Below are 11,348 nucleotides of genomic sequence, written 5' to 3'. Positions count from 1 at the left end.
TGTATTTATCTTTGTCGATGACTTAGGCAACTAGTACTTGTTTACGGTTCGGCAAAAGAGACCGATTTGTTCGACTACATCTGTCAAGGCGGTGTTCCAGCATGGCCGAGGTCCTGAGACTGGAACAATTGAAAGATTTATTTTTAATATTCTGTTAGCTGTATTAACAGTTTTGAATACATATGACTCCAATCTTCTCGAAGTTGTGGACATTAAAAGAACTTAAATTGAAATTAGAAAAATCCAAGATCGAACAAGTTTACAAAATATATATATCTTACTTCATTATCCATGAAATCAGTGGGAGAGGATTTCCACGAGCGTTACATTTCAGAATAGAATTAGTTTTCCAATAGAGAGTTTTCTCCCTTGAGAAATTCGTAATTCGAGCCGGAACTACAAACAACACATAAAAAAACAAAGCATTAGTGCAGGATTGGAGTTTTCGGAATGAAAAGTGAAAATGAGGGATTGCGAAGGAGAAAATAAGAAACATACAAAATTAGACGGGTACTGTCGAGCGAACGGTATAGGGGACGAGTTATAAGGAGAACGGGAAACTAGGTAAAATGGACAAGCAATGACAGTAATGAAAACATAATCATATACTACATGACACAAGTGTTTGCATATATCGAAACTCTCTCTCGGCTATACGACAAAATTAAGACAAGACAAACATCCACCAAAGTCTTAAAACATGAAATAAAATAGAATAATCAAATCTAAATGCATATAACTAGTTAAGGTACAAAATTGCTTTTCAATTGTCAAAAGACATTCTTCAATAGTTGTATACATCTGTGTCAGGTAATCCATCTATGTATTGGGTTGTAGAATCTTTATTTGTTAATGTATCAATAAAATTATAATGCATCAATAAAAAGTCTGGCTGGTGAAAGAAATCTTTTTTCAACCCACATACATGGCAGAAATATTTGTACAATTATTGGATATGGCAAGAAACATATTCATCGGTTATGTATAATATTGAATGTGTCCTTCATTTTTTTTGTTTGACGGTAGAGTATTTATATGATAGAGTGGTTTGACGAATGTTTGACTGCTATTTCTAGGACGTATGATTATTTTTTCATTGCTTGTCGTTAATTTGTGCAAAATCTAATATTTCGTCCTTGAAAATCAATACAAGGCCAGCAATTTCAAGGGAGGGAAGAAGTTGATTACACCGCCCCAGTGTATAACTGGTACTTATTTTATCAACCCGAAAAGATAAAAGGCAAAGGCGACTGCAAAGGAATTTGAACTCGGAACCTAAAGACTAACGAAATGCCGCTAAACGTTTTGCTTTGCGCGCGAACGATTCTGCCAATTTGCTGCCTTTTCGTAAATCAATATTAAGAGGGGAAAATTGAATTTAAATTAACTATTCCAAGGGAGAGAACTCTTATATGCAAAATATAACATAAAAGGTGTTAATTCCCTTGAAACATATTTCTAAGTTAACATTATTTACATTATTTACATTTGACGTCAAATGTAAATAATGTAAATAATGTTAATAATTCCTCATCTCTTAAATATAGAACTGTATATTTCTAAGTACTCGTAAATGCATTTCTATAGTCTCAATGTGCAGAAATGTATAATCTGCATGCGAATGCAAAAACCCACTTTACGTACCAATTCACTTTATATAACAGAGAATCACTTATCCAAATATGTATGTGCAAATGCACGCATTACAAAGCTGCACTCTTATTTTGGATTGTTTGTAACAGACTTTTTATTATCACGTTTAGAAGAAAGAAAGCAAATATCATTAAGATAAACATGAAATATTGAAATATATAGGACTGTAAATTAAGGCATAGCTACTGTAGAAGAAATGGCATTAAACTAGATGTTAAAATATGGGTCACGAACACTTTTTACCACGAATTTATCTCAGCATCATATCTACCATTTCCTAAAAGAAAATTACTAGATGTTCAAAGACACTAGATTTATTCAATATATAACTGGCACTAAAGAAATATGAGTAAATATACATGACATATGAGAAGTCACAAATCAATTGCCGTAGGTTGTAAGCGTTAAAGTCACTAGAATGAACACCACTATTATATAAGCCTTAAAAGTATTCTATCATTTCGAGAGGATTGGAAAAAAAATTCTCAGACGAAACAGTTCGGGTGTAGTCTATTTTTCCTTTGCTCAATACTAAGGATCATAAATAAACTGTTGTTCTAAACATATCCATATAGCTTGTGACAATTTAGGAAATAAAAATAAGTTGTGATGAAGGCACTATTAATCTTTGTATAATGACATTGTTACAATAAGAGAATAAGACGAGATCATAAACTCGCTCCATATAGAACTTATTCTTAATGAATGCATGACAAGTAGCATCTATCTTCTTGCAAAGCAGGAAATTTATTTAGTTACATTGCCGACAAGAATATAACTGAAAAGAAGGAGCCCAATTTGTTGTACCTTTTTCAGTATATTAGTAGTGTATTATTAGTTGGGGAATATAATGAAATATAGACCAAGAGATATTTTTCCAAAGCTCTACTTACCTGATGTATTTACATTGAATATATCAGCATTTGTGCCTATATATTTAATGCAAATTATAAACATACAGAATAAAGTAAAATGGAAATGAAAAGTCTTTGTCTGAAATACCTTTGTCAGTTGGGGTTGCTCGAACCACATCGCTCGGAAGGCTTTCACCAACATATGTACATGCGCTCACTGTAAACATGTACTCCTGTCCTTCTAACAAACGACTTATCATATAACTTGTCCTTCGAGCTTTAATTTCCAGTTTTGGACTCTTTTTATTCTGAATAAATAAAAATAAGTAAATAAGAATAAAATCAATGTAAGTCAGGAGGTCTGAAAGGTAAAAATATATTTATTTAATCACGTAAGATCCTTAAGATTATGGTTCTTTGGCAACCTTCTTCAGTGTGGAAGAAATCATGCTTATGTGTTTGTATTAATATGTATAACCGGCGTTACAAAATACATTAGTATATTCACAAATCAACGCAAATTAAGAAAGCTAGCTCATCAGATCAGCATGGTTACACCAACGATTCGACTCAGAATAGAACCCTGTGTATTGACGAGATTTTCTGATTCAAAAGAACATTAAACATTTAATATATTTTAATCCTTTGAATACTATGAGGATTTTGGTTCTTTGGATTCTATGGTGATTTTAATCAGTCTTTCTCGAAGAAGTTAGCATTTCACTGAACTCTGGTTCATAAGTATTCCATTACTACAATGGAATCTATTTCCTATCACATCATCCTTACATAATCGAAATTGCGTTACAAAGAAAGCGTTTTATTCATTAGATAGAGAATGTACGTTAACCTTTAGCATTACATAGTTTTTACAGAGCCTTTCTCTACAGTCACATATATTTACACAAACATACATTCCCTGGAGTGCAACTAGAATATAGGTGTCGCCGTATATCTGTTTACAAACCACCCCACGACAAATACTTTTCAAGCTTCAAATTTCTCTGATACCATTAGCACCATCACGGACATTGTTCACTTAATTCTATTCCATCTTTCTTTCCTATCATCTTCAAACATTCTACACTTTATACACCTGATCTTAACTAAACCTTTTGCTTAATTACTCTTTCTTAGAGGTTTAGTTTTCAGGAACTCTAATCTTCATTTTACTTTACATATATCCACAACATACGTTAACCGTGTTCTACCAGCTTTCCAGACATGACTATCCGTAAATTGTTTGGAATACTGTTTGCAAAATTTGATTTTCAATACATATTTTAATTTCAGATTGTAGGAATACTGAAGTGCACAAACACACCAGTTATTATCCAGCCTACTGAAGATAGCAGCAGTTGTCAGCAGCTTTGTTAGTTCCAGGTAATGTGCTGAGATACATACCATCAAAAATAACTGTAGAAGGGGAACTGTTGTGCTCCAATCGATAACCTTTGCTTGTCTCTGTCGTGTTCATTTCTCAAGCATGCAAACGGAGAACTAACAATTCACATCTAAGACGCGCGTGCGCACACATGCAGACTGGGGTGGGGGAGAAGACGCTAATTCAATCTAGTGACTCATTGTTTCCAGCTTGAAGATATTAACATATTTGAATATATTTCTGCTTAATTTCTGTATATAGTTTTACTTCAATATGCACACATGAATGTTTGCATGATATACAATATAGCCTTCAACCAATGACCCATTCTTTGAAACAGCTGTAAAGAATTATTTTATTTTTGTAATAGCATTGCGTATATGTGACATTTCATATAAATGAAATATTGTCGTTTATAATTGTTTGTCCATCTTCTCATCCACCTCTCTCTCTCTCTCTCTCTCTCTCTCTCTCTCTCTCTCTCTCTTTCTCTATATCTCTCTCTCTTTCTCTATCTATCTCTCTCTTTCTCTCTCTCTCTCATATATATATATATATAGATATATAAAACTAGATACTCTTAAACCAGCTGACTCAACAAACAAATACTATTAAATGATTCTGATATAGTAGAATAAGTATTTACTAACCGGAGGGCCTCTTGAACTGTTTGAATAACGGATTATGTATTTGATGAGAATGCCATTCTGGTGGACCGGAGGTTCCCACAGAAGCAAAACTGTATTTCGATTTTCAGTGATAACTTTCACATTAGGTGGCTGTGACGGTACTGAAACGGTAAGGCAGGGCATGTTACGATGAACTGTTTAAATATACCTATTGTCATAAAATGCCACACACGCATGCACATAGATAGATAGATAGATAGATAGATAGATACATATGTAAACCGACACACATATCATCAATAGAATGAATTTACTGAATTGCGATAATGTATAGATGTTCAGCAATGTATTATCAATTGAGCATTTAAATATGGTGGACGCACAACGCCTCCAAAAAGTCCAGACTTACGACCGAAAGATTGTGAAGGAAGGTCTTTTTCGAGTTAAAAGAAAGATTCAAGGAAAATTATAACACACACACACACACACTCATATATATATGCGTATATATTAAAACATGTATACTATATAGACATACATACATATACACACAAGTACATACATACATATACACACAAGTATTATGTTATGTATCCTGAAAGTATCCTGAAATATTTAAGGAAATATAAGGAAAAATTTAATATTTTCTGCAAAGATATCTTACCATCTTCTCTCGTCCTTATGTCGATAGGCTCACTTCTTACTCCTTCTCCCATAATAGTGTAGGCCAACACTTGAATGCTGTAGTTGGTATATTTTTTAAGATCTGGAACAACAGTCTCTAGCTTGGAGGTTGTTACATAACTGGCTTCCGTTTCATCTGTGAGATTAAATACAGTTGTAACGATAGAAAATATCAAAATCAGTGTTTCTCAAACGTCGTTTATAATTATCATATTTGTTTTAGTAACTACGATAATACGAAGAAAGAAGGAAAAAATTGCTTCCAAAATGTTGATCGGCCTTAAAAGTCTTCGTATACATAAATAATTTCCTTAATGTCAAAACTTTTCTGCCGCTAATATTACCAGGTGATTAGGGCGGCAAGGTGGCAGAATCGTTAGCACGCCGGGCATCATGCTTGGCGGTATTTCGTCCCTCTTCACGTTCTGAGTTCAAATTCCGCTGAGACCGACTTTGCCTTTCATCCTTCGGGGTCGATAAAATAAGTACTGGTACTGGTAAAACATTGACTCCCCACCCCAACAACCCGAAATTGCTGGCGTTGTGTCAAGATTTGAAACCAATATATAAAAATCGAAAATATGTTTGACAACTACAGTAATTAAAAGATGCATCTATTAACCTACCCCACTTTGTCCCTACTTCCCATTTAAAATTTTCCATCCTCCAATGAGGTGGTGCGCCCACATTGAAAAATATTGATCAAGATAGTCAATAAACATATTAAGATAATAGTTGTTGGAGGCATGGTCAGATGACTGGCCAAAACATTCTAGCCATGACCATTCTGTCAGATATAGTTTGTCTCAAACTGCTTTATTTGATATGTCCTTTTTAAAACTGAGATACACGTATCTGAAATAGGTGCACCATGGCTTCGTTATCAAGGTTCTGGGTTCGATTTCTTTGCATGGCATCTCAGGCTAGTGTCATACGATGTGAGTGGAATTGGTTAGAGGAAAACTATTAAAATTAGCCGAGTTGATTCCACCTGTAATTTAAATGATTCAGCCTTGTCACACCCCATGTCAGGCTCATTGTGCCCAAGAATAACTTTAAAAGTACTCGTGATTGTAGAATACTCAATCACTTATGCATAATCCTTTCTGCTATAGACTTAAGGCCTGAAATTTTGGAGAAATGACTCTAGTTGATTACATTGATCCGAGTGCTTGACTGGTATTTATTTCATCGACCCTGATATGAAAGGCAAAGTTGATCTCGGCGGCTATGTGAATTCAGAATGTAAAGACGGATGAAATGCCGCCAAGCATTTTGATCGGCATGTTAGTGACCCTGCCAGCTCACTGCATGCTGTCGCTTATACATTACTCATTTGAAAGAACCACTGGACCTTAATCGCCAAGCGACGGAGACCCACCACTATGTGGATGAAATTTCTACTACATCGAGTGGCTACGCAGAGCAGTGAGTTTGCAGTGTCGTTACAAGTTAGGACAGAGTGCATTGAGGTACTTACATCAGCTTTGTACACTCTGAGGCCAATTTCATCCTTTATTCCTTAGCAGTCAATAAATAACGTACCTGTCAAGTATTGAGATTGATTCGCCCTCCCTCCTGCTCTATCTACTTATTTTTCTTGCAAAAATAAAAGTATAAAAGATATGATTTACCTTCATCAGCTCGTACTTCCTTATAAAGGACTTTATAGCCTTGGAGCACACCTTGAACGGTGTAATACGGTGGTTCAACCCATGATATTCGGATATTGTCGGGATTTATATCACGAATGCGGACTTCCTGAGGTGGCAAACTGGGTACTGAAATTAATTTGAACAAATTGCCTTTAAAGATATTTTAATATAAAGAACGTAATTCATTGATTCACGCATAAGTACAGGCCTAGATGATTTATTAAACAGAAATAATATGTGTTTGTAACTTCGAAGTTTAACCTGTGTCTGCAAGGTTTGATGCTAGTAATATTCTCTTCGGACCTTTATTAATAAGAAATACGCGAGTAGGGCGGGAACTCCAAAGAAACGATATCACCCTTACCAGAAGGAGGGACTGGATGTAGTGACTACTGAGGGCCCGAAAGTTTGTACACGTGTTAGGAGACTTCACAGAACGGTAATAATGAGTGCTGCCTTCTTCCTCTGACGAAAGGGAAAAACTCAGATATGTATCTTGGTATCCTAGTTTTTAGGTTAACTCATTTCCCGTAATGTATAAACAAAACATTTCATAAAAGCCTAAATCTCCCTAAATATGAAATATCAAGAATGTCTGGTAGTCAACTCTATTGTTCGTATCGTTTAGCAAATGGGAGTAAAAGCCCTTTTTGTATATAGCATACTGGATTATCGTATTACCACTGAAAATATTCAACTTTACTAATGAAAATAGATGAAATATTCTCGGGTGAATTATACTAGGTGTTGTCAATTGGTTGAAACAAAACAGACTTCACGTTTGATAGCTAATGTCTCTTTAATGTGGACAAGATACTATGAAGAATCACTACAAATAACACACCATCTCTACAGCTATTCCTGTGTCGTGACGTAATTGATTAATTAAATAACTTTCGTTGTTTTTGTTGCATAGTTCTAGATATTTCGAATCGTGCACTCTTATTACCAGCCATGGCTATCTCATCTTTTCTTCTGGCAAGATCATGCAAAGATTCATATCATATTTATCTTTCCTGCTTTAACAAGAACACGTGTCATACGAGGGATCTTAGCTACTAGACGCAGGCATGGTTGTGCAGTTAAGAAACTCACTTTGCAACCAAGTGGTTTCGGTTTCAAGCTCCCTGCGCGACACCGTGTCTTCTGCTATAGACTTGGACCGACCAATGCCTTGTGAATTAATTTGGTAGATGGAAACTGTGTAGAGTCGTATGTATGTATGTATGTATGTATGTATGTATGTATGTATGTGTGCGTGTTTGTGTGTGTGTTTTGTCGCCCATCACCACTTCAAAACCTCTGTTGGTTCGTTTATTTCTTCGTAGCATAGCTGTTCGGCAATTGGGTTCGATTATAAGTACAAAATGACTCAAAGCGGTATCCTAGGAAGATCGCAGTCTAATGAATCAAACAAATACCACACAAAAAAGAAAGGCAATTTTACTGAATTATCGTAATTCATGCGTGTACCAAAGATTTGCGTTATGTTTTATACTCACCGTCTTCTAAAGTAAAAGCTGTTACATCGTCTGTTATTGGTCCTAAACCTTTTGAATTGTAAGCACGGACATGGAGGTCGTAACGAGTGAATTTCAAAAGATCTTTGATCTGTTGTTCCAAATCGCTGTTATTTTCAGTCAGCTTTTTTCGATAAACATACGAATCACTGGAATTGTGTCGTTTGTATCCAATATAGTAACCCAAGATTTTGCCATTTTGTTCTTGGTAGAGAGGAGCCTGCAGTTATTAAAAGTGGTACAATTAGGAACAATTCACTACAAACATTTGAGTAACAGTCATCTGTAAGTAATGCGACATTAGTATAGGCAAAGTTAATTGCAGTTTATTTGGAAACAAGTACGAAATAAGAACGGCAATGATTTAAATTTCATCTGAATTTTAGAAATAAATTTGTAATGTAAATGTTTTTCTTAATCATTATTAAAATCACATGAAACATTAAACACTGGGAAGTATAACTGAAAACAGTAATACTGAATTAACTCGATTTTATCCACGCAATCTGGTAAATCCTTTCCCATACTACTACTACTACTACTACTACTACTACTAATAATAATAATAATAATAATCCTTTCTACTCTAGGCACACGGCCCGAAATTTAGGGGAGAGGCTAGTCGCTTACATCGAACCCAGTGCGTGATTGGCACTTATTTTATCGACCCTGAAAGGAAGAAAGATAACGTCGACCTCAGCGGAAATTGAACTCAGAACATAAAGATAGACGAAATGCTGCTGAGCATTTCCCCAGTGTGGTAACAATCTTACCAGCTGAAATTTTAAAAGGCCGTACCTAAATAACACTGCAAAGTAATTTGTCAGGCACTCTAACTAATTTGCCTTTCATCGTCAGGACAGCTATAAAATAATTAATAATGATTATTATCAGAGAAACAAAATACCTCCGTACCCGCCAAGTGACTTTTAAGGATGTTGATCCGCTTGCTTGTACTCTAACGTCTGTAGGTGGTCCTGAAGGCACTGTAAGAAAAGGGTTGAAACGTATAAATTAAAAAAAGAAAACGTAATACAAACGTAATACAACCTGCATTAAACTTAAGTAAAACCTTAAATAATATCTCAGTTCAGTTGTTGGTGGACAATGTATTTCTAGAGAGTAAATAACATTAGTTTGAAGCTTAGCAAATTCTTGTATATACTATCAGCTATTATTGATTTGTTATCTTGTGAAGAGACTAATTATTTCGAGCTTAAACGACTGAAACAATGACGATTATTTCAATGCCAGGTCAGCTCCGACAGATCATACCTATGATCCAAAGGAACAAGGCCAGCAACATTCACATTTTTCAAGGTCTTGCAGACTGGTTGGAGGATGTTCTGAGACAGGCGACCCAGTTCATATGCTAGCAATAGACTGGAATTTAAGTGAGATGATTTTGTTTAACTGGACAATGGTTTACGCCTACCAATAACACAAAATATCTCATACAGTTAGCCTCCACCAAATTTTTTTTCACGGGACTTCCATAGACCCGAAACTGCGAAGGCACCTGCCGAAAGTAGCGCTCAATGGAATCGACTTAAAAACCAAAACCACGGAGTTGTGAACCACACTACCACACCTGCGCACATCTATATTTACACTACGTTTCAATCGGTACTGTCTCTAATAATAATCTGGAGTTAAATTATCCAATCTGTCCTTTTTCAATACATTAGAGTGCTATTCATGGGAGATTTGGTGGTTGCTATTTATATTAGGTTAAGTGACTACGTTGAGGTTCCCCCATTTACCGAATCACAACCAGGCCATTGGCGTGATTTGAAGGAAGAACATAGAGAGGAGGAAATGTAAACACTAATGCAAATGCATTATATGTGAGGAATATGCTAAATACACAATGTCGAGGGAGAAAGAAAATAATTCTGCATTATCTTGCCTGATTTATGCAAAATTTTGACGAATGTGATAATAAAATTTTTCTTCATATTTACCTTCTTCATCAGTTGACACAGTTATGACCGTGCTGGGTGACCCAATTCCAATTGCATTTATAGCTAAGGCGCGAATTTGGTATTTATAGGACGGATGTAAACCTGAAATACTACCTGCTGGAATAGCATCTGTTGCTATGACAGTCACATTGGACGGAGCTGGTTTCCAAATATCTGTAAATAGAGCAAACACAAAATGAGTTTGGATGAATGTCTGGCCTCTTTCTTTCTCATATAGCAGTTAAGGGAAGCTTAAACTAGGAATTTGTAGGGGAGGAGTTTAGCTCAATCGGTCAAGAGCATCGTGACGCGTAATCACGGAGATGTGAGTTCGAGTCCACAGCTAACCACCTACACTTTTTTCTGCAAAATAGGGGTAGTTTACCCTGTTCAGTCTATATTATTAGCATTATCCTGCGATTGAGAATTTAAAATCACTTCTTTAACTTTCTTAGACATCTCAACGCTTCTAAAACCAAACTTCGTTTGTTTGTTTAAGTTTGTCGTAATTTGAATTTAACGTATAATAGCGTCTCATAAAGCGAGATTTCTATTTATCTTAAATTTGCAGAGGAATTTGTAGTGGGGGAGTTTAGCTCAATCGGTGAAGAGCATCGTGACGCGTTATCTTGTTTTTATTTCTATAGTTCATATTAGACTTAGATAAATGTCTATGCTGCGAGGTCATGGATATAGTTCCTTCCTAATTACCAGAAGTGTGAACGAAAATAGAATATAACAACCCATACCACGTTAAACCCATCATACACATTTCCGCTGATTACAATGAAGGTCTCTGTTTTCTCAGATATAGTTAGCTTACCAGATTCATTCTTGAATTGCAGCACGTACGATGTGATGTAACTGTTGCCATTATAAGGTTCGTCCCAGGATATATTCATAGAACGACTGGCACGACTCTCTAGTTTCAAGTGAAGAGGCCGTTCGGGAGGCTCTGAATTAAAGAATACAGGAGACATATGAAAACATAACATGTATATATAT

At 35.5% G+C, this 11,348-nt stretch overlaps 1 protein-coding gene across 2 annotated transcripts in view; it reads right to left on the bottom strand.

Annotated features, from left to right (window-relative positions):
• The window catches only part of LOC106868349 (cell adhesion molecule Dscam2), a 267,763-nt gene that overhangs the window by 8,413 nt on the left and 248,002 nt on the right, over positions 1 to 11,348 (bottom strand). For both annotated transcript variants that reach the window (XM_052968241.1, XM_052968242.1), the window contains 9 exons: positions 11,167 to 11,298; positions 10,344 to 10,517; positions 9,295 to 9,365; positions 8,362 to 8,599; positions 6,839 to 6,985; positions 5,185 to 5,340; positions 4,542 to 4,681; positions 2,656 to 2,815; positions 282 to 396 (listed from right to left, as the gene is read on the bottom strand). In XM_052968241.1, the coding sequence (XP_052824201.1) occupies positions 282 to 396; positions 2,656 to 2,815; positions 4,542 to 4,681; positions 5,185 to 5,340; positions 6,839 to 6,985; positions 8,362 to 8,599; positions 9,295 to 9,365; positions 10,344 to 10,517; positions 11,167 to 11,298 (1,333 nt within the window). The remainder of the gene's footprint in view (positions 1 to 281; positions 397 to 2,655; positions 2,816 to 4,541; positions 4,682 to 5,184; positions 5,341 to 6,838; positions 6,986 to 8,361; positions 8,600 to 9,294; positions 9,366 to 10,343; positions 10,518 to 11,166; positions 11,299 to 11,348) is intronic.

Source organism: Octopus bimaculoides, chromosome 5 (genome assembly GCF_001194135.2).
Source record: "Octopus bimaculoides isolate UCB-OBI-ISO-001 chromosome 5, ASM119413v2, whole genome shotgun sequence".
Taxonomy (NCBI): Eukaryota; Metazoa; Mollusca; class Cephalopoda; order Octopoda; family Octopodidae; genus Octopus; species Octopus bimaculoides.
The sequence above is the reverse complement of the archived record's forward strand: the minus strand, read 5'-3'. Positions and strand labels throughout refer to the sequence as shown.